We start from the raw sequence: 22,218 nt of genomic DNA, 5'->3' as shown, positions 1-22,218 counted from the left end.
CAGTATTTCGGTGGACTAAACGAAAGCACGGTGTGATTTGAACCAATTAAACCCCTTTTTGTGGAGGGAGATGTTTAGCATTTATATTTAGTGTGTATATATACGCACTCTGATCAGCCACAACATTAAAGCCACCGGCAGGTGAAACTCTGGACCACGTACTGCTGGAAAACCTTGGGTGCTGCACTCATGGGGATGTTACTTGGACACGTACCGCCTACCTAAAGATTGTTGCAGACCACGCGCACTCCTTCGTGGCAGCAATATTCCCTCCTGGCAGCTGCAAACACACACACACACACACTTTCTGAACCACTCGTCCCATACGGGGTCGCGGGGAACCGGAGCCTAACCCGGCAACTCAGGGCGTAAGACTGGAGGGGGAGAGGACACACCCAGCACGGGACCCCAGTCTGCCGCAAGGCACCCCAAGCGGGACTCGAACCCCAGACCCACAGGAGAGGAGGACCCGGTCCAACCCACCGCACCACCGCACCCCCAACCGGCTGCAAATATTGTTCAGGAATGGTTTGAGGAACATGACAAAGAGTTCAAGGTGTCGACTCGGCCTCCGAATTCCCCGGATCTCGATCGGATCGAACATCTGTGGGACGTGCTGGAAAAACGGGTCCGATCCACGGAGGCCCCATCTCGCAACTTGCCGGACTTAAAGGATCTGCTGGCGTTGGTGCCAGATACCACAGGACACCTTCAGAGCTCTTGCGGAGTCGATGCCTCGACGGGTCAGAGCATTTTGGCGGCACGAGAGGGACCTACGCGATATTAGGCAGGTGGTTTTAACGTCGTGGCCGATCGGTGTATATCAGTACAGTAATGTCCGTCCTGCTCCTCGTACGGCTTTCTTAATGGACCGGCTGAAATTCTCCATCGCTGCGGTGCCGTCGTGAAACCCGGACGAAAGGGCTTCTGACGATGCAGGTACGCGGCCGATGCGCAGGCACCCGACGCCGCGCCGCTCGCCCTAATCTCGCCGTGGAGCGCGAGAGCCACCGGGCCCGGCGAAGACCCGTAATCCGCTTAAGAGAGCGGCTACGTTTATTGAAGAGACAAACTTGCACACAGGTTTAAAGTAACACGAATAACAGGAACGGTATCGGTGAAAGACGACATTATCGTTTTGAAACTGCACGCGCGACGCCTCGCTGTTGGGTTTTCGTTCGGCGAACTTCTGCGGCCCTCGGGACATCTTTAAGCGTCCCTAGCCAAAGGTCAAAGGTCGTGGCGAATGGTCCCGGCTCACAGTTCCGTCTTCAGCAGCTTCTTGGCTTTCTTCATGTTGCTGATCGCTGTCGGGAGTGGAAACAGGACACGGGTGACGCCGGCTCCTCGACGGCTTCCCTGCATCCGCTTTACGCCTTTGAACCGTCCGAGACGCCTGTCCGCGTCCCGGCGGTTACGCGTCCCGCATTCTCCGTTCTAGATCCTTCTACGCTTTTCGGTTGCGTGTCGCGGAGCGGCGAGCGGAGCCGTACTCACGGAGACCGACGTCGCTCGGCTCGTAGGCGTACAGGCGGTCGGCGTATCGGCCCGTGATGTCGGCCCGCACCGTGAGAGAGGGGTCCGCGAGGCGGAGCGAAGGAGACGCGAGCTCAGAGCGGGGAGCGGAGGCCACGGCGCGCGGGGTCCTCGCCCGAAGGGCGCCCGGCCACTTACCGACAAACAGGATTCTGGGAACGTACTGTCCGTCCGGTGAGAGATGCTTGTCTGTTGTTTCAAACTGTTAACGTAGTAAAAATAAACTCGGTTCACTTACATTACCGCTCGTCTTCGAGAATAAAACTCGCCTCATTTAAACACTTAATATTCTCACACGGACTCTTAACTCATATTTGGTCGAAATATGCGCACAGGGAAGAAGGGAATTAATGGACATTTACATTTATTCATTTGTCTGACGCATTACCCCAAAGCGACACGGTGTTAAGGTACTTGCAGTTTTTTTACCCATTTGCACCACTGGGTACTTTTTACTGGAGTAATTTAGGGTAAGTACCTTGCTCCAGGGTACCACAGCTGGAGGTGAGACTCGAACCCGCAACCTGTAACCACTTACCACAAGATTAAGCAGGATGAAGTCTTCATCGGCCATCTTCTGGATCTTCTTATTCTCAGCAAAGGCTTTCTTCAGAGCTGTATGAAAAGGGAAAAAAAAAAGTCGGTTAAATGCAACATTAGTGCCATCTGAGCTGATACACCTGACATTTGAAGGCAGCAGCTCTAAAGGTCCACTACCTTCTGTCTCCAGAAGAGCTGCCGAAATTCAGGAGAGAAGCGGGCCTTTGCAGAACCTTCCAGAACCTGAATTCAGGTGCTTCCACCTCACATCAGTAAACAAATGCTGTACAGCGTGTTGGGCAAAGCAGACTGAATTCACATGGTGAACGTTTTTTTTCTGAGATTCTCTGTGATTTACAGCCATTAAAGATGAGATGGAGAAAAAAATCACATCTACTTGTTACATTTAATAGATGCTTTTCTCCAGAAGAACTTATAATTTACCAATTTATACAGCTGGGTAGAAGGGGATGCAGTGGCGTGGTGGTGCGGTGGGTTGGACCGGGTCCTGCTCTCCGGTGGGTCTGGGGTTTGAGTCCTGCTTGGAGTGCCTTGCGATGGACCGGTGTCCTGTCCTGGGTGTGTCCCCTCCCCCTCCGGCCTTACACCCTGAGTTGCCGGGTTAGGCTCCGGTTCCCCGCGACCCCATATGGGAGAAGTGGCTCAGAAAGTGTGTGTGTGTACAGCTGGGTAGGTAAATTTACTCTATTATTTCAGGGTAAGTACCATGATCAGGAGTACTACAGTGGGAGGGGACTCGAACCCGGGTCTATCTGCTGTCCCACCCTTCAACTCTTCACTGATCTGTTCCTATAAATACCACCTTCCCACCCATTACAGCTATTGCAACACTGAGAACGAAGAGAACAAATGTGCCAAACCGGACTGAAAGTGAACTCACGCTTACCTGAGCTGTGTGGACAGTTCTCCAGGTGGAAGATGACCATTAGGAACTTGGTGCTGTGGAAATGGAGAAACATGTCCATTCCATCTACACGTCTATGCAGAATATATATACAGTACATATATATGTATAAAACATGGTACATAGTCAGTATAGCAGTGCTCTACCTGGACTTGGCTCTGTACAGAGCCTCTTCGTACGTCTGGGCCCAGATGAGCTCATCGCCCCAACCTGGTGAGGGAGCAGAGCGAAGGGGGACGTGTGACTTTGAGAGCAGCGTCGGAATGATCCGGACTGTTGTGAGCAGGACGCCGAGCCTTGGGAGGTAGTGCTGATCTCGGAACAGGAGCTCCAGGCGCATCACGTTACTGCTCGTGCCATCACCTCGTCGTCTCACAGCTCCGTGTCTATCAACGGTGTCTTTGTGGGTCTGCATCTAGCCTCTTCCATAGGACTTCCATGAAAGTGTGTCTTCCAGAAGTATGGTGAGCACTGCAGCTACGTGTAGGACTTGCGGTAAAATGAGACGGACACGTGGCAGGAGCTCACCTCTGGAGAGTGTCTGAGGGACCCTCTCGGGCTTCGGGGCGGTTCGGGTTTCGGGCTTCCCCAGCGAGGAGGACACGGCCGCCAGGAGCACCGGCGCAGACAGCAGACCCGGCATGATCTCAAGGTCTCTCAACCTGCTTTCCCTACACGACAACACACGCAACCGACCCTTCCCAAACCGCACGTCAATCCAAAGAAAAATGAATAACGCCGCGAGCCTAAAATGTCTAACGGAACCGTCCCGAAGCGGAACGGGGGAGGTAGCCGAGACCGAGGAATAAGGAAGCCTTTGTGTCTCCTACCTGCCAACAGTGGTGTCTTTGTCTTCGCTTTGCGTCCAACTGACGCCAAGTCCTCTTGCGCCCCCCCAGCTCACCTGTTCGCTCTTATATACCTGCTGGACACACCTCCGAGCAGTGCGGCGACCCAGAGGACCGCCAGAGCCCCCCCCCACACACACACACACACACACACATCCCCTTGCCGTCGCAACTCTTTCTTTTCTCTTTCAGATCTTCCCTCACTTTAGTCGCCTATCAAAGTGTGATAAGAATTCCAGCCTCTTCAACCATGTGTCCTTTTTTGAGAGAACGTATTCATGATTGGCTTCTTTCCAAGCACTGGTAAGTGTAAATTTGGGTACATTACACCGATGAGTCGCTTCACTATTGGCCCAGGGCGCACGTAAATGAGCTCCTTCTGAATGAGCGTTTAAACTCAAGTTCGGCGAGATGGGTCTTGAAGACGCCCTAGCGGCCGGTCTTGGCGCTCGTACGTTTCGGCGTCAAGTGCAAGTGTACGTTCGCAACGTAACCGCTTTCGTACTTTGTAGCACATGCACAAGAAACGCAGAGTCAGAAGATAAGCGGTTGAACCCAAAATATCTTAGTACTGAGCAATGAGTTTGTTTTTTTTGCATTAATTCATTTAACAGCGCTTTTCTCCAAGCAACTTAGTTATTTACACATTAATACAGCTGAGTAATTTTACTGGAGCAATTTAGGGTAAGTACCTTGCTCAAGGGTACTACGGCTGGGGGTGAGACTCAAATCTGCGACCTTTGCGTCCAATGCTACGCTACCAGCTGTCCTGCTTTTCTCCTATATAAACTATATGAATGAAATTACCCAATGAAACCCTGCTCTATATCCATGTATATATCTACATAGATATAGCAGTATAGATAGACAGACTGGAGGACTACTGCTTTGTTTAATGGTCATGAATGTTCTGGATTCATTTACATTAATTCATTCTGACACTTTTTTCCAGTGAAGTTACAATTATTCACACATTTATACAGCTGGGTAATTTCAGGTAAGTACCTTGCTCAAGGCTACTACAGCCAGAGGTGGGGATTAAACCTGCAACCTTCAGATCCAAAGGCAGCAGCTCAAACCATCGTGCTCCTGGCTGTGCCGTTTAGAGTTTGGAGAATTGGTCCTGGAACTGGTCTCAGTCTTTCCCTTAATGATGTCAATAATTATGTAGATGTTTTCTTAAACTATTGATATACTCAATAGATGAACTGAAGAAATGATGTATCCTTGAGCATCAATTTAGTTAGTCTCAGAAACTGACATATGTTCAACTTGGGTTTCTCCTGATTTTAATTCCTAGGGCCGATGAATGCTGCGCTTTTCTGTTTTAATGCATTTACTCGGCGTAAAGGTAATATGAGGTGTTTTTGAACATTATCACTTAAGTTTGTATGGTCTTTGACATTTTTGAGTGATTTTTATGAAATCTCTGGAACTAATGGGGTGTCCTTACATTTTAAAGCATTAATTCAACAAAAATTACATACGATCCATTTCCAAACATTTTGACACGAGACTGCAATACTTGTAATATATCCTTTTGATGTGTTATTTGTTGCCAGCATCTAAATCCTTGACAAGGTGGTAGCATAGTTTAGAGCTGCTGCCTTTAGACCCAAAGGTTGTAGGTTCAAATCCTCCCCCTAGCTGTAGTATGCTTGAGCAAGGTACTTATGAGTGTTAAAAAAAAAAAAGAAAAAATATAGTAATATATAAAGGGTGCAAAAGGACTGAGAGCTTGGTGACAGGTTCAGGTATGGTATGAAGGGTGTATGTTGTCTCTCATTATTGAGTCCCAGCTTCTTGGGCCTTTCCACTGCTCTCCGTTACTAACACAGGGTACAAGAGCCAGTTCTGCATACTCACCGGGTGATAGAGTTACAGGCAGTGCATAAAGAGCAGCTTTGTACAGGGCACAGCCAACACACCCACCCCCCCACAGACAGCTGGTGGACCTCTCATTCGACTAAATCATCATCTACTGTCCTTCACGAAGCATTTTTTTTTTTTTTTACCATGTTTACATTTATTCATACAGCTGACACTTTCCCCCGAAGCAACTTACACTGTTAAAGTACAGTACTTACCCATGTATACCATTGGATAATTTTACTGGAGTAAATTTAGGGTAAGTACCTTGCTTAAGGAAACTGCAGGTGGGGGTGTAATTCGAACCTGCGACCCGTGGGTCCAAAGGCGACACCGCTACGCTACCAGCTGCGCGGTTGCTAACTGTGCATCTATGGTGCTTAATGTTTGGATGTAGTATCTTCAGATATGCGCAATTTTTGCAGCAACACCTGAATGTTATATAATAGAAAAAGGTGTAAATCGGTCAGCGAGGTAAAAGAGTTGACACGTGAGCTGAATGTTTTCATCTGTAGCGCCATTTATTGAGAAGCGATTCCAGAAAAAAGGCGCCGAGCTGTCCGTCGTGCTCCCCGCCCCCGGCGCATCCCGCCGCCGATCCGGACCGACCGAGCTCTTGACCCTCCTCGTCAATATTTGCGAGAGAAGGGAACGATTGAGGAGCCGCTCCCGTTTGCACCCTGGGGAAGCTGACCGGACCGATCCCCTCGCAGCCTACCGGGATCTGGTCCGGCGGGAGTTCAGGAAACCTTCCTGTTAAGGCCATCAATACACAGGCTTACAACACAAGTCATTACGCAAACATGCCGTGTCCCACATTGTCCCCATTCACTGAATGCACATCCTTTCGTGCTGTAGCATCACGTCCTATTTGTTCAGCGTTCTTGTTTTTCTTTACAGTTCTTGCTACCTGGAGGCAATTTTTAAATGTACCGTTTTCTTTAGGGTCACTTTTCACATTGAAATTCCAAACGTGATGCAGCTCTTCGTCAGACTGTAGGTAAAATATCCTCTGGGCCTCCGCAGTACAAGTAATATTTTATTTACACAGACTCTTTTAGCCGTCTTTTTTTGCCCCAACACAATTAACTGTGGCAGGGCAGCTTATGATTTACCGTTTTGTACACCTGGGTGATGTTTATCGGCGCAAGTGAACGTGGGTACCTTTAAGCCTTCTTTAACAGGCATTCGAACCGGAGACTAAAGGCAGCAGGTCTAACCCCTCTACTACTTGCTTATATTTATAATGCTTTTGATTTTACATTTTTTTTCTGATTTCAAATATTATCAGATGTTTGTGTCAAGGTAGCGGCTGCGAGAGAAAATGTGATCCACAGGGTGTAAAGCAAGAGGCGTGGAGGAGTATCAAAAGGTGAAATTTCTTGCCTTTAAAACCGAGGAGCCACCAGGTGCATTTCTGGAAAAATCATATGGAACTTTGAAAGACAAGAGTCAAGAATCAAAACATTAGTTTTTTTAATCCACATTTATTTAGTACATGTACAAAATATATCAATATACATATGTTTGTGAATGTGTTGAGGCTTTGATATATACATACACATCCACCGCTTCAGTATAAACTCAACTTTACATGGTAATAAATCAAGATTACTTTGTGAATATCAAAATAAAAAAAAACCCCAAAACATAATTAGTCCCACAAGAGACACGAGGGTCAATTGTTTTCACAGAAAACGCGTGAATAAGTCCCGAGAGCTTTCTGACGCCCAGCAAAGTGCTGGGTTAACACTGACACATTCAATAAAATCTTTGCAGTCAAATGTGGCGCGACTTGAAACCAGGATATAAAAGGATGCACAAAAACAGTGGGATCTCTGAGCCTGGCCACTAAAGTGGGTTTTGTGCAGAAATGCAATTAAGGGCAACATTAGCAACACTGCAAGTGGCAACTCGTCTTATGAGGACCGGTTCAGTATGACACAACACGACGACACGTACCGACGTTAGTGTTCCGGGCTCAAAAAGCTTCACCGGATAACTCACAGCTCAATACTGCCACCTATCGTACACTCGCGCCCTTGGAGAAATAGTTTCGTAAACTGGAGGGTCTGCAGCGACATTGAAGGGGACTGGATTTCCTCTGTAAGCACAAGAAATGCTGGATAAATCCCGACAGCCATCTCTGCCCTCCCCCTTGTCAGCTGTTCAACACACTGAGACCAAAACCTCTTAAGTGTCACTTAAAGCAATGAATATGCTATGTGTGTATTAACTACACACACAGATATTGGGGGAAGACTGAAAACTGCAGATGCAGTTTGGTAAGCTGTAACGACAAAAGAAAGAAAAACTAAAGATATTTTTTGGTAATTGCCACCATCCAGCTATTCGGAATACTAAAGTTTAATTTCATTTGTGAGTTGTTAAGGCTTCAGAACAACAACAGAGCAACCAAGCCTACATCCATTAGTGGCTCCTACTGTGTGTAGTAGCTACTGTATTTAGAAAACAGATTGTCCACGGCAACATTGTGCCCACAGTAAAGGGATTGGACCGGTTTCCTTAAGTGACATGGAACGGCGCTGGTCACTAGAAGCAGGAACCCGGGAGGTGCCAGTTACAGCAAGAGGCGAAACCTGAGACCCACGGTGCCACGGGACACGAGCTGATCACCCCAGTGCCACACAGGGGGTCACAATCCAGCAACAGGGCCTACATGTCCTTTCAAGTTTTAAAGGGAGTGGGGACTACCTTTCCACGTGGAACACCCAACAAGCTCCCTTTAGCAGCATCGAGAAATGTTACTGGCGGAGAAGTCTAACCAAAACGGTGGGCAATTCGGGCAACGACAGCTTTTAGTTTAAGATTAAGAGAACGGGTAAGTGGGCTGCATATGGAGGCATCGCAGCTCTATCTCCCAAACTGTAGTGGAGCTTTAATTATAAATGAAAAAGACTAAAATGTCGTAGTGGTCATTTTCCTAACATTTCCACAGTGGTCATAAATGGATTTCAATTCATTATTTGGGGGGGGGGGTCTTTTAGTCACTAGTGCAAAAAGTAACCTTTCGTTTACAGGAAAGAGTGGAACCAGTGATCAGTCCCCTACTGGGTTGTAGGTCACCAATATCAAAGCAGCACTTGAATAATTTTAAATGAAATTGTCTTTTGTTAAAGCTGTAGGAAAGCTAAACTTCACCCTCCTCCACTGTCGTATTTTCCGACCGCCGCACCGCAGTTTTCAAATGCACGTCATTGTCATTTTCATCCAGAGACTGGTAGGTGATGTGCAAAATCCTGGGTCAAGTGTCTAATCTCACGTCTGTCCTCAATAGTCCACTGAAGGGCAGAAACGCACAATGCCCAACCAAGGGATGGTGTTGGTCCACCCCTAAGTGGCGAGGGGCGTTGTGGCCAGAGGCCACGAACCTCCCACTTCAGTCTATCCATTCCATGGCAGGAACGGTGCAGGTAGGAGATCTGGGATCCTCGCCAGCACTCTAGGGCAAGGGTGGTCCGTTCACACCAGGGTGGTAAAAAGCGCAGTTGTTCTCGTAACGGCAGTTTCCTTTCATCATGAAGTGCCGACACACAGGACGGTTGGACATGTCTGGGAGTGCGAGAGAGAGAGACGCACATAAAGTCATCAGTTCATTTGCTCAGAGTTGAAGAAAGAGCTCAATTATTTTTGAAAGAAAATGACTGGTAAGTCGTCATCATTGAGGGGTAAAGAAAAAAAATTAAGTAGTTCACCAATTAATTCATATTTCAGAGATGAATCCATGTTAGAATCTTAAACGTGTAATTAAATATTTCAAATATGTTTAAATAAATTTACTTAAAGTGAATAATATATTTTAAATATCTGTGATGCTCCTTACCTCCCATGTGTGAGTTGTTGTGGCCCCCACCTCGGGGAGGTCCACCACCTCCACGTCCCCCACGGCCTCTGTAGCCCTGGTCACCGCCCCGGCCCCCGCGGCCACGGTGATAATGGCCTCCACCACGATGTGGACCTCCTCTCATGGGCTCCTCCCAGTAACCACCCGAGTCTCCGCCTCGGTGAGGAGGAGGGGGTGGACCCATCATCCTGGGGCCGCCGCCCTGATTGAAGTGCGGCCCATGGCCGTGAGGGGGAGGCGGGTGGTTGAAGTGAGGGCCTGAGGGGGGCTTGTTAGGAGGATAGCCGCCGTTCATCGGCATCTGCATGTTCATGTTGGAGTTCATGTTCACGTTAGAGTTCATGTTCACGTTGGGGCTGTGGCCTAGCAAGCCTGTGCTCACTGGTGGAAAAGACAGACAGCACATAACCATCAGACTAGGAAAGAACACATTCAGAGTACAACGTGACAGCGCAGTCCAGAGGGGCTACAAGTGGAACATGGTGGCAATGACTTACCTGGCGGGGGTCCATTGGGTTGGGACTGATTCTGTGTGTGCTGTAGAGAGCCTAGCAGCTGCTTTATCTTGTCAGAGAAATCAGGCTGCTTGATCAGGTCCTCTGCAGACTGATTGTTTTGGGCACCCTGAGCAATAAGATGAGGAACAGGACAGTCAGTGACTGGAATTTTACCACTTTCTCTTGTTCAGATAGATATTCGGTCTGCTGGCTAGCCTCTTACCATGATAGAGGTTAGCAATTCCTGCACATTGACAGAGGGGGAGCCGGCGTTGCCAGAAGAGGCCTGAGTCTGAGGGCTGCGACCGCTGTTCCCAAGTTTGTCCATCAGGTGGGCCAGCACAGGTGGCAATTTGGAGCCCTCGGAGGGGGTACCATTTGAGAGTGCTGGGGTGGTGTCCATGGGCTCCATGTAGCTCTCATCCATAGAGGAGGAGTCCTGCAAAGAGAAACAAAGGTTCATTCACGGAACTCCGAGAGGATCACCATGGAAAAACGGAAAGGATTCGAGGCGACCAACAATAAGTGCGTGAAGGTCTTTACCTCATCCAGTGGTATGAGTCGTGGGGTCATAGGCTCGTAGGGTTCTGGGTCTGGCTCATGAGGGGTGTCGGGGACACTGGAGCAGGACAGAAACCTTTTGGTCACATACTGCATTCACAATTACCGCATGCACTAAACAGACCTACATCCATGACCATGATAAAAGTGCAAACTTAAGTATAGGCCCTAAAACTTAAGACATCAGTCACATCTCATTTTACTTCGAGCTTTACCTCTCTTTGCTCAGGAAGATCTCCTGCAGAATGCCCATCTCTCGGTCCCTCTGGAAAAACTTCTCTTTGCTGTTAGACCCTGGGATGATCAGGGAGCCAGAAAGGGTGAGGGGCTGGGGAGGCACCCAGGGAATACGCTCTTCCATGGTGTCATGGGACAGCCTGCGGGCCTTCTCGAATGTTTGCCTGTCCATCATGAGCTCCCGTCTTGCTGCCTCACCAAAGTCCTTGATTTTGTTGACGTTCACTGTAAGGGCAGCAAGGCCATTTAATGACACATACAGTGGACGCACAGAATGTAAACAACTGAGCTGCATCTACATCAGGCACGTCCACTAACCTCTTTCCGTCTCGTCCAAATCAAAGTAGAAATACTCCTTGAGCTGGTCCTCCTCTGCCCAGTGCACACTCTTTTTCTTCTTCCCTTTTTTGGTGAGCTGACTCTCTTCTTCACCACGGGGCTCTGACAAAGCATTGGGTTTCTCTCCTAGAAACGGTGACGAGCAGCAGGTAAGGACGCTATGCGGACCACAAATAAACCTGTCCCGTGTCCCTCATGTCTCTCAGAAAAGACAAATACATTAGTACAGCACAGGAATCAGTACTAGGAAACATCCATCCACGGGCAGTAACCGCTTTATGATAGCAGTGTTTCAGCCTAACATATGGCTGAAACAGTGAAACCCAAATGAACAGCATGTGTCACCTGTATCCATGGCTTCTGTATCATCACTGGGCACTGGTGTTCCTGGCTGCTCCAGGTCTGTAGTCTCATGCGGAGGAGTGTGAGATGCCAGGGCATCAGGAGAAGATGCCTTGTTTTGAGATGAAGTATAAGCTTGAGACTTGCTGTCGAATAGGCAGGACTGAGACAAACAGAGAGGTGTCTGAAACCACTTAACTAGAGGTGACCACCACAACAAAAAGTTATATTTTCAGGCTTGATATGTCAGCTCAACTACTGGTAAGAGCGTTACAAAACGGATTTGGAATGCAAGAATGAGGTGGTGTGGTACCTTGTTTGATGTTGGAGACAAAGCTTTCTTCTTCTTCTTGATTTTGATGCCAGGCACTGGGGCAGAGTTAAGAGCATCCAGGAAGCCTGTGCACTCCATGGCTGAAAACAGCAGAGCAAAAAAGTTGAAAACAGGAGCAGCACAAATTAAAAGCCAATGATACCAGTGGTTTACTCTCCAGTTTCCAACTGAGAAAGCAGGTAAGGTACATACGCTGAGCAGGTATGATCTTGACTTTGATTTCTTTGGTGGAGTTGGGTGTAGTGTTGAGGGGTTTGTATTTCTTCTCTGCAGGGGGGTTGTCTACTGGAGCACTGTTGAGAAAGGAAACGCAAAGCTCACCACACAAGAGTTCTGTAGGGCAGTGGAGAGGTATGAACTGAGTGCAACAGCTGTGAATCATGAAGATGGCGTCTATCAATAGTTCTACATTCCATACAGTAGAGCAGGTTGGACAGGACTGCGAGTGACATAAGTGCTCACCTGGGCCTCTTCAGAAGAGGTGGTTTGATGTTGTACTTGTCTCCAATCTGGGGAGTCATCTGGGGCTTCTTGGAAGGGACTGGGGTAGGTGTTTCCACTTCTAACCCTGAGCACAGATACAAATTCAACTGTTAACGTTTAAATCCCTATCAAAAAAAACTAAATGTGACCCATTTCCAGGGAGACATAAAAGAAGAGCCTCACAGCAAATCTGTTTATACTGGCCAGAGTAACAGGCAAATAAGCTGTTGCATGTGAACAAGTGTCTTGGTAAGATACCTGTCGATCGAATCTTGGCATGGCTTGGGGCATGTGCTTTGGGCTTCTCTCTCTTCTTCTCTTCAGCAACCTTCCCAGTATCTCCGGGTTTTACCTCGGAACCTCGAACTTTCCCTTCCTCTTTCTTCTTCTTCTTGTCTGAGATGAGGAAATGGCTCATTATAACAAAAAAATCCCACCTTGCACTCTGTTTTTTCAGCTAAGATTCAGTTATTGTATGGAGAGTAGAAAGTAAGTTAAAAAGGGATCACATACCTCCTGCGTTAGATGCACTGGAGGAAGCTACACTCTGGGAGCGGATGATAGCCATCCAGCCATCGACTAGCACAGACGCCAGTTTCCTCAGCTCTATTGAAGAAAAAATATACATGCCATTAGTGGTGCACCCTGCTATGATACCCAACATCTCAAATTCGGTACAAAGAAATTAATGCAGCAAATGGATATGCAAAGTCACCTTCAGTCTCGCCGCTCTTGCTCAACTGTTTCACCAGTTTGGCAGTGTTGTTCTAGGAGAAAGAGAAAATAGACTGAAAGATATAAAAGCATAAACTGGAATGTTCCCTAACGCTGCCTTACTTCATCTGTGTGGTTCTTATGAAATGTTCATAAACATCCTTCTACCCCATCTTGACAGTGCAGTTACAAAGTAATCATTAGGAACAGTATTTCTGTGGCTCCTATCTACTCTTTCTCAGTGCAAAAGGTGATACCTGTTTGAGGTGGTCCACAGTGAGGGGCAGATTCTGCAGTGTGAGCAGGATGAGCTGCAGCAAAGGGGTGTTGTTGGTGGTCTTGGAGTAAGTGAGCCATGCATTAAGCAGCTTGTATCCGCCGATTTTAATAAACCTGCATGGTGGGAAGTAGAAAGGCACAGGTAAGAACTTTAACTGAGACTAAGCATCAGAATGAATGAGATAAATACACAACAATTCATGGAAATGTTTAGCAACTTAAAGATGGAACTGACCTGTTGAGAATGTCATGTGATTTTGTCTGGAGCAAGATATTCAGGTACATGCATCTACTGACCATCTTATGAGAGGCTTTCATTAAACTGGAGGGGGGGAGAAACAGCAGCTATTATGATCATGACAATCCATCAAAAGCCTAAGCTCAACCCAGTAGTCATGTGTCAATAACAACTGATCATTCTACATCACAATCACTAACATAAAAATTGATAAAGGCATCACACAGTTGGTACAACATAATTAAAAGACCCAGAACAGGATGTCCTTCGACTCTTCCTACAAGAGACAAAAACCAAACGTGATCAGGCTTGATGTCACACGCCAAAACTCACCTGACTATCTTGACAACTCCATCCGGGCTACGGAGTTCTCCCTCCTTACCAAGCAGGTTCTCCACACCCTTCAGGATCTCTCTGGGATCCACTGCGCCCACAGCCATTTCTAGAATGAGGAGGAAAATTGAGGTTACTGTGATGTGCCATGTTTGAAATATACTCCACCGGGATTTTGACACACAGTACAGTTATTGAAAGACAACAGAGCAATCAACAGTATTTAAATGTTCATGAGTCAAATGAGCAACATTAGCACTACATAAACACAACGCACAACATACTGATCACTGCTGGGGGAGAGCTCAATGGAACAACTTCAAACAACGCAACACTTAGCATATATTAAGAACACTTTTAAAAAAAAAAAAAAAAAAATTCAGCCTGGTGCTAAACTTCGGATTTTAAGTTTTTTGCCATGTACTGTTAAATTGCCTTAAATAGGAACTGAATGTCTCATATTTCTAACATTTCTGCTAAAGGGCCAGTAACAGGAAATGTGACTAAAACAAAGACTACGCAAATGCAGCTTGTAACAAATGCAAGACTATTTTGTCATGTCAAACCATTGCTAACATTCATTGTACTTTTAGCACCTCATCAATGTGAAGTATGAACTCGAAAGATTCATAAGCCAGGAATGCAAGTCTTACTTTGCATCCTGCCAGTAAATGTTCCTCACGTAGTACCTGCATAACCCTAACATACTAATTATTAATTATGCGTGCCTTTCAAACTGTATACGTCTTCAAGAGAAAACATGGCATCCTCTTTTCTTTTTCTAAGGGGCATGGACAGTGTGGCTAACCACACAGTGGTGTCCCTACCTGAACCTCATTTCCTCTTTGGTAACAGGTTCCATGGCCAAGAAGACACAAACTGCTGGCCAAGCATACTATTTGTTCTAGAGATGTTTATAAATCAATCTTCTAAGGCAGTTAACAGGTAGCACTAGTGGGAAATACTTAATCACTTACTACATACTATCTAATTAATAATTCAGAAATTTGGACTTTGTTTCATTAAGCTATAGACCTACCTGCGCATTGAAACGTAAATGAAATGCCTCAAAACTGTTTTTATGGACTGCATCAGACGGCATGAAAAGGCTTTGTTCATGTTGCCAAGAGTACTAAACTCTGCATTAGCCTAATATAAAGTATACAAGGCCATTCATGCCCACTGCTCAAGCTGAGTCTTCATGTTTATCATCAGCTAAAATACAATGAAACTCAATCATCTGAAAAAAAATTCTCAGAGTGATTGAATTTGCAATGGTACATAAAACTAAACAAGTCTTGAGCTGCACTATACTAAGACCTGCACATATTTCAGGTACAATCTTACTGCTTTTCCCATTCTTCATTGTCTTCGGGGCTTGCTACCAGCTTTGAATATACTGAGCTGAATTCCCTCTGTGGTGATACCAACGAGCCCTGCGCACATACAGCTTACTGCAGTCCATTGTGCCTGATGAACATTCAAAAATGTACACGCATTTGGAAACTGATGAATTTGAGCCTCAGCCTGACATCTTCCCAAAAGAACTACATTGTAAAAATGTTTTTTTCAAAAAATAATTTTGAATGCAAGTAACAGCAGGCAGAATGGGGTAGACTGATTCATTAAATGCAGCTGCTGCAAAAATGTTGCTGTGAATGCATTTATTGTACAACTACAATGAACAAATCACAGCAAATTGATAAGAGTATGGTTCATATAGTAGAAAAAAATTGCTGAGTGTGTGCATGACAAACAAAAACACACACAAAGCAGTACATGTACTGAGATATGTGGCAGCGCACTCCATTGGGTTTGCATTTGAACAGGCAAAAAAAAAAGCTTTCTTCTGAACAATAAACCAAGAGGGGAAAAAATGTGAGAATGAGGACATTAAAAAAAAAAGAAAAACAACATATCAAGTTGTCTCTTCCAACTAACCTCAGGGAAACAAATGGTCTTGTTTGTATATAAAGGGCATTTTCCCATCAAATGCCATTATATAGTGCCACTGGTAGTTTCGAAAAATACAGACAATGCACAGCACTTGGACGATATACAAAAATGTTTAAATATATTGCAGATGGTGGTTTGTAAATTGTATATTAATTATACAGCATCTAGAAGCAAAGATCTACACATCTAGAAAAAATAGGTGACTACCCATTTTACTGAAATTAGTCTGACAACACGTGGCTACGTGGAGTTAATGTCCATTTCTGCCTGGGCTGGATCAATACTTGCCTTGTAAATTTTGAATAGGAATCACTGATGTGAAGACTTACGGCTCCCTATATTGTATAACAGATCGCACAGAAGGGGAGAAAAACCATTAATTACTGCAGGGGAAACATTTTATAATGGCAAATAACCTTGTAACCACTATCTAAACCCAAGTTCAGCAATGCACACTTTTTTTTTTTATTATTCTGCAATATAAACCCCAACGTTCCACGAGAGTATGGAGGTTGCGTGTTCGTGCCGAGGTCTCCACACACATGAACGCAGCGTGCTGGGGGTGGGGTACCAGCACTGCTGGGGGGGGGGGGGTGTCAGTCCAGAGCAGAAAGGCACCCTTACGGCATCATCTGGATTTATGCCCATTGATCCGTGAACTGCATTCCTACATCAGTCTTAAATGTATATTTCGAGGAGGGAAAAAAAAAAAAATCGTCAGGTATTCTGATTTGACGTTGTTTTCCCTGGATGACTAAAAAGCTTAAGTTATTAAACTGACAAGTTTCCAAAGGAGGTCCTGGTGCCAGCAGCCAGTCTTACCCATACAAAGTCTATGACAAACCTGACCTTAACCATGAGGGCAAATGCAGTTGATATTGTAAGGCATAAACAGTATTAAAACACCCAATGTATTTAAAAAAAATTTAATGTTCACAATATATAAAGCCTACATTTACATCATTAATTTTTTTTCCCCACTGTTGTATTAAATATAAAAGAGGCTTAAATGCGTAATTATACAAGCGCGATACAACCCGGAAACCGCCCCCTTCTATTATCAGAGACGTGTCCCCCCCCCATTCAAACGGACGTCGCAGGACGACAACGGAAAATCCCCAACTCGGAAGCCCCGCCTCCTGACTAAACGTTGACGAAAACCGAGCAGCAACGGAAGAGCCGGACGACCGAAGTCCCACCCATTTTTTATTTAACCCTTTACGAGCAAATGACTACGAGTGAACGGCCGCCATTTCGCAAGACCTGTAACAAAAGAAAAGCTACGTTCTTAGAAAGAAATTAAACACAAAATGAAACCCGACCTACTACAAATTAAGACATTCGGCTAAAATTTGAAGTTCCCGTTAACTTCGCGCGGGTTCAGCCGAAGTCTACGCAAGCGGACCAAAACAAGTAGGTAGTAGGCTGTCCGCCATTATCTGTACGAGCCCACACCCTGCGCCTGAAACGACAACTCGTCCGCCATTTTGTTGGAACACAAAAGCTCGTAACTTCTCATTTCTCACCGAAACGAACGACTTCTTAACTAACCACATGTACGCACATTTTTGCAATCTTTATAGCCAGATTGCTAGGTAAACAAGTTTACTTTCGAAGGTTTATTTTTAACGTAAAGCACTCGAGTCAAAACTAAAACACCTTTAAACAATGTACAATATGCACTGTTCCTCGTACAACTTTAAACATCCAGTAAAGTCCGTCTGTGGGGCAATCTTTATACACAGATTGCTACCGTCCGTTTTGTTCCAATGAGCGCTCCCCCTTTAAAAAGGAAAAAAATGAAAAAGACCTAAAAAAAATAGTGCGTTAACGTTGCGGCAATCTTTATGTACAGATTGCTTATAGGTCGAACCATTATTTTATAAACTAACAAATTCAATCTGTCTCACGTCTCACACACAAAGAAACGACGCCGTTCAGCTCCGTACTTTGGTGTGTGAGCTCATTAACAGATATTGCCAATAAACAGCTAACATCACAGTATAAAACAAGCCCTGTACCCAATTCCAACATAAATTTGGAAATCACTTTCACAATTGTAACGTTCGAATTTGCTGGAAAATCGACACTTACTATAAATACCTCTCTTCTCAGCGTCTCGGGTTAGTTAATTGTGCTTTACAGCAACAATCTTTGCTCTTACAACAGTTTAGAAATAAACTGTCATGGCTTTATCATCATAAGCAAGCTTTATGGTTGAAAATTTTGCTGTTAGATTTTATGGGCAGATTGTGATAGCTAAAAGGCTAGCTTTGTCTTCTGAAACGAGATGGAGGCAAAAATTAGTAATCAAATGTCCATTACTTGAGCAGAAAAAATGTTTTTGGTATTTGTCTTCGTACACTTAGATGAGTGTCCACGTCGTCGAATCTTCACTGAAACAATACAACCTGTAACACAAAATACGGAAACCAAAATTAGTGGCCAAACAGTCGTTTGTTCTTAAACACTCTTTTCAACTTCTCGAAAAGGGAAATATTTTAAGACACAAGCAGGGTTTTTTTTTTTTTTTTTTTTTTTTTAAATACGCAATCAGTTTTTAGAACAGGAGCAACATTTCTTGTACTCACTTACCTCTGAAAAAATCCAGGAATGAGGTAGAAGGAGGAGGGATTACGATTTTATAGGGCGTTCGTTATGACGTAACGTTGTCATTGGAAACGTGACATTCCGCGAGTCTCATTGGAGGAAGAGGAAGGGTGGGACGAGCGAAAGGGAGAGGGGGTGAGGGAGAGACTGCGCACCTTAGTGAATGACTAGGCACTCTTACGGTATTTACGCATTTAGTAGAAAAGATTTTCACCAGAATGATATATGTTGTAGGATAAATGGAAAAAAAATCTGAAAACATTGTTTGGCAAAGCCGTATTTGGTGGCCTTTTGAGCCGTATGTTTGAAAGTTAATATAAAACATAAAAGACCTAAATTATTGCAGAGACTGTTTTAAGCAGAAAAAAAACCGTTGTGATTGTGAAACATTCGCTGATTGCTCCTCAAAAAGCCTATGGTTAGCGGGTTTAATGCTTAATGTATAATTAGCATGTCTATTATTACCCTTTATCCATTCTAGTTGTAATACAACGTTTGAAACAAACCAAGATAAGTGAATATGTTGAGATGGATAAAGAAACCAGAAATGGGGGTCTCAAATGAACATTCTCTTTCATTATTTTTGTTCGGTATCGATACCACACACCGAGAGGCAGAGCTAGTGCCACCTACAGAGTTACAGAATCAGAATTAGCGCCACACGGCTCTTTAATTTCCAGTTTTTAATTTGATGTTTTCAATATATTAATGATAGCGACGATGGATTTTAAATTTAAAGTCTGATTTAAGACTTTTTTTTTATTCATTAACACACATTTAAATGTGATTAGATTTAAAAGCCCTCTCTCTTTCGGGTCACCTTGCTTTAATGTGATTATGACGTTGTTCGTTTGATGTGTTTCTGATTTCATTATGTTGGGAGCTTTGTTTCCTTGATGCTCGAGTAAACTACTGTTTCCACAGCAGTGGATTTAAAATCAACTGAAATACGCAGTAGAATAGTTGCGGCTATATCCGCAGTCGGCACTATTTTCAAACGGAACAGAAAATATTAATACAAAAATTACAAGTGATGTGTTCAACATTTTACACGCGGAAAGACCATAAATGGTCATGTGGGGGCTTTCATGTAACGGCGTCACGTGCTTCTACGTTCCAACGTGAACGGCTATATCATTTTTAAAAACCAAAAATGCAGAACAGTTTTTTTTAAGCTATGGATATAATATTTATTCTGGAATAAATGCATGTTTATAGGAGACGTAGTGAAACCCGTCCTGGGAGCTCTTTACTTCGGTGTTCAACTTCCCCCTTTACACCGCGCTGTCGGAGACAAGATGGCGGCACCCGGCGCGCGACTGGCGCTCTGCGTGCTGGCCCGCGTGCGGCCCTTCTCGTCGCGCCTCGCTGAGGTACCGTCGTACGGGGCCGCTCTTTCCGTGGAGCGGCGATTAGTCATTAGAAATGTGTTTCAAGTGTGTGTTCGTGCTGCTTTCGCCGTCGTGCCTCTCGCATCTGAGGCTGTGGCTGTGTGTGTGTTCACACTGACATCGGTTCGGGTTTGCCTGGCCCCCCTAGCTAGTATTTTCTAGCTAAAACATAACCTTAGAACGTTCATGATTGTTAATTTTGTTGCTTTTATTTTGCTCGGCTTTCATCCAGAGTATTTAGCCCGTTTAGAGCTGGGTAGGTAGTGTAGTAAATCAGGGTCAGTACTTAACTTTTCAAGGCACTGACTGACTATGCACAGTGGGACTTGAACCAGCAACCTTCAGGTGACCGGTTCTTGCTTAACCACTGCACCCCTAGCGACGGTTAGCTGTACAGTGACTTGGGTGCAGAATTGTGAAGAGCGGTGTCTTGAGCGCTCTGCTTTCTCCCAAATGTCACCAGCGGGCACAGGGGATCCCAGTTTGGCCTTGGTCTCGACCCCAGTGCCCACTGCTGCAGTTGGGTCGCCCCTCGTGCTCCGCGGCGTCCCGGTCTGAGAAGACGAGCGGCGACGGCGCAGCCGAACAGTCGTCCCGCTACAAGGACCAACCCTGGAATTACCTGGAGAGCGAAGGTGTGGCACCTTGCGCAATAATGCATCAAAACACTGCTTGCCTTCCACTCTGCCAAGGAGTTTGAATAATCTGTGTTTTCCAGAGTACAAGGAGCGTTATGGGTCAAGACCCGTTTGGTCAGACTACAGGAGGAATCACAAAGGGGGCATTCCGCCACAGAAGACACGCAAAACGTGTATAGTGAGTCTGTGCTCTATTTTTGTTTGGGGGGGGAGAGACCATTGGAAACCATGGCAACAGGAACATTGCGTACGCATCCCATGGTGCGGAGCTCTCTCAACCCATACAGAAATGCACACCTGGCTACTTGACTCAAAGAGCTATTGCATATGTACATTTATTAATTTAGTGGGTGACTTTCTCCAAAGTGACACATTTATGTGTATCAATGTTGTGTCCTTGCATGGCCACATCACTGATGGATTTCTTGTTTCAGAGGGGAGACAAGATCAGCGGGAATCCATGTCCAGTCTGCAGGGATGCTAACATCATCGTCCACTATCAGGTGTGTGTGTGAGAGAGGATATACGGTAGGGACACTGGGAGGGATGACCTACTGCACCCTTTGTGACTTTTTTGGCACTTGCATGGCTTCCTGCTGCTAGACTCAAGCACTTTAAACACATTGGAATAGCACTTTCCACCCCCACATTACATCTCTGAAAACACTTATTGCAATTTTGTACCTTCCCTGTGTGAAGGACACCATCTGTGCCATTTGACCTTGACACTGAGGTTTAGTTCTGCACAATGCAGGTCATAATGGTCTTTGACTATGTGAGTATGGGCAGTTCATGGGGTTTAATCTGGAGTAATTTTAAGATTTATGGAAAATTCCACTTGGGAGAGAATCCAGGAGGTGATGAGTTGGGGGTGGGCTGCTATATTGCACTTAACATTCCTGGATAATGTGCCAAAATCCACCTCGTTTCTGTTATAGAATGTGAAACTACTGGAGCAGTTTGTGGATCCGTACTCTGGGGAATTATACGATGCCACGCGTACAGGTAAGCAGTTACTCTGCTGTCCACTCACATTCCCCCAGTCTTTTTTTCCACAGATTTGGGCTGAGTACATGCTGTAACTTACTGTGTTGTGATAGCAAGGTGAACTCTGCTCCTTCTGCCAGGTGTATGTATGAAACAGCAGAAACAGCTGAAGCAAGCTATTGACTCAGCCAGAGACCATGGTAAGAAATCCTCCTTACTGTGCAGAACCATAGCGGTGTACATAGGGGAACATCACCAAGGGCCTCAGTGTTTCCCCAAACTATAGTCCCTACAGAAACTCAGTTGAGAGAAGTTGTTCAGCTGCTGATTTTAATAGATTCCCTCAAGTCTGCATTACCCCCCCCCCCCCACAGGACTACTGCCATTCCAAGTGCCCCTTGTGGACTTCTCGGGGGAGGACTACTCCAACTCCCATGATGCAGTAGGGTGCACCCCTCCTTGTCCTTCCATGGCTCCTGAGGAGCCCTGGTACCCATGGTATGAGGCCAAGCCTGATGAGCACGAGGTAGCTAAAGTGAAGAAGATTTACAAGGCTTTCCTCAAGCAGTGAGTGGACAGTACAGGCGAGCTGCCTTTGTCCCCTTGGTTACAAGGTCAACGTGATACAGCTTTAGAAATGCTAATTGTAACATGGGTCCTGTGTTTTATGAAAATAAAGTTGTCAAAGAGTTGATT

At 45.4% G+C, this 22,218-nt stretch overlaps 3 protein-coding genes across 6 annotated transcripts; 1 reads left to right on the top strand and 2 right to left on the bottom strand.

The window, feature by feature from the left end:
• Positions 1-1,257: 1,257 nt before the first annotated feature.
• agr2 (anterior gradient 2) lies at positions 1,258-5,353 on the bottom strand. Its single transcript, XM_029248494.1, has 8 exons — positions 5,337-5,353; positions 3,530-3,672; positions 3,148-3,211; positions 2,984-3,036; positions 2,075-2,151; positions 1,677-1,738; positions 1,498-1,583; positions 1,258-1,307 (listed from the first exon to the last, which is right to left on the bottom strand). Exons 1-8 carry the CDS (start codon positions 5,351-5,353, stop codon positions 1,258-1,260), a joined length of 552 nt encoding a protein of 183 aa, XP_029104327.1.
• Positions 5,354-8,712: 3,359 nt separating this feature from the next.
• Positions 8,713-14,047, bottom strand: ppp1r10 (protein phosphatase 1, regulatory subunit 10). Of its 2 annotated transcripts, none has more exons than XM_018754319.2 (17): positions 13,941-14,047; positions 13,605-13,691; positions 13,348-13,483; positions 13,092-13,143; positions 12,890-12,982; positions 12,635-12,772; positions 12,356-12,461; positions 12,086-12,186; positions 11,873-11,973; positions 11,563-11,722; positions 11,197-11,343; positions 10,857-11,103; positions 10,624-10,699; positions 10,304-10,519; positions 10,081-10,207; positions 9,563-9,964; positions 8,713-9,291 (listed from the first exon to the last, which is right to left on the bottom strand). In XM_018754319.2, the coding sequence occupies exons 1-17, from the start codon at positions 14,045-14,047 to the stop codon at positions 9,182-9,184; spliced, it is 2,406 nt and encodes an 801-aa protein (XP_018609835.1). In that variant the 3' UTR covers positions 8,713-9,181. The 2 variants fall into 2 exon arrangements, with proteins under 2 accessions (XP_018609835.1, XP_018609836.1); XM_018754320.1 differs by having other exon boundaries at positions 11,563-11,671.
• A 1,593-nt stretch (positions 14,048-15,640) lies between these two features.
• Positions 15,641-22,215, top strand: mrps18b (mitochondrial ribosomal protein S18B). 3 transcript variants are annotated; one of them, XM_029248234.1, is made up of 8 exons: positions 15,641-17,309; positions 19,725-19,879; positions 20,361-20,532; positions 20,616-20,713; positions 20,970-21,038; positions 21,474-21,540; positions 21,663-21,722; positions 21,897-22,215. In XM_029248234.1, exons 2-8 carry the CDS (start codon positions 19,805-19,807, stop codon positions 22,091-22,093), a joined length of 738 nt encoding a protein of 245 aa, XP_029104067.1. In that variant the 5' UTR covers positions 15,641-17,309; positions 19,725-19,804; the 3' UTR covers positions 22,094-22,215. The 3 variants fall into 3 exon arrangements, with proteins under 3 accessions (XP_029104067.1, XP_029104068.1, XP_029104066.1); XM_029248235.1 differs by lacking the exon at positions 15,641-17,309 and adding an exon at positions 18,626-18,641; XM_029248233.1 differs by lacking the exon at positions 15,641-17,309 and adding an exon at positions 18,638-18,688.
• Positions 22,216-22,218: the final 3 nt, after the last annotated feature.

The sequence above is a fragment of the Scleropages formosus genome, chromosome 23, assembly GCF_900964775.1.
Source record: "Scleropages formosus chromosome 23, fSclFor1.1, whole genome shotgun sequence".
NCBI lineage: Eukaryota > Metazoa > Chordata > Actinopteri > Osteoglossiformes > Osteoglossidae > Scleropages > Scleropages formosus.
This window is presented reverse-complemented; position numbering and strand designations above follow the sequence as displayed.

Coding starts and splice junctions, on each gene's coding strand:
- agr2 (XM_029248494.1), bottom strand. Junction 3,212..3,529: donor CCCTCAGACACTCTCCAGAG/GTGAGCTCCTGC, acceptor CTCCCTCACCAG/GTTGGGGCGATGAGCTCATC. Junction 3,037..3,147: donor CTGTACAGAGCCAAGTCCAG/GTAGAGCACTGC, acceptor CCATTTCCACAG/CACCAAGTTCCTAATGGTCA.
- ppp1r10 (XM_018754319.2), bottom strand. CDS start 14,047: ATGGCTGTGGGCGCAGTGGATCCCAGAGAGATCCTGAAGGGTGTGGAG. Junction 13,144..13,347: donor CTGTGGACCACCTCAAACAG/GTATCACCTTTT, acceptor TCTTTCTCCTAG/AACAACACTGCCAAACTGGT. Junction 12,462..12,634: donor TGCCAAGATTCGATCGACAG/GTATCTTACCAA, acceptor ATCTGTGCTCAG/GGTTAGAAGTGGAAACACCT.
- mrps18b (XM_029248233.1), top strand. Junction 19,880..20,360: donor TCTCGTCGCGCCTCGCTGAG/GTACCGTCGTAC, acceptor AAATGTCACCAG/CGGGCACAGGGGATCCCAGT. Junction 20,533..20,615: donor GAATTACCTGGAGAGCGAAG/GTGTGGCACCTT, acceptor TGTGTTTTCCAG/AGTACAAGGAGCGTTATGGG.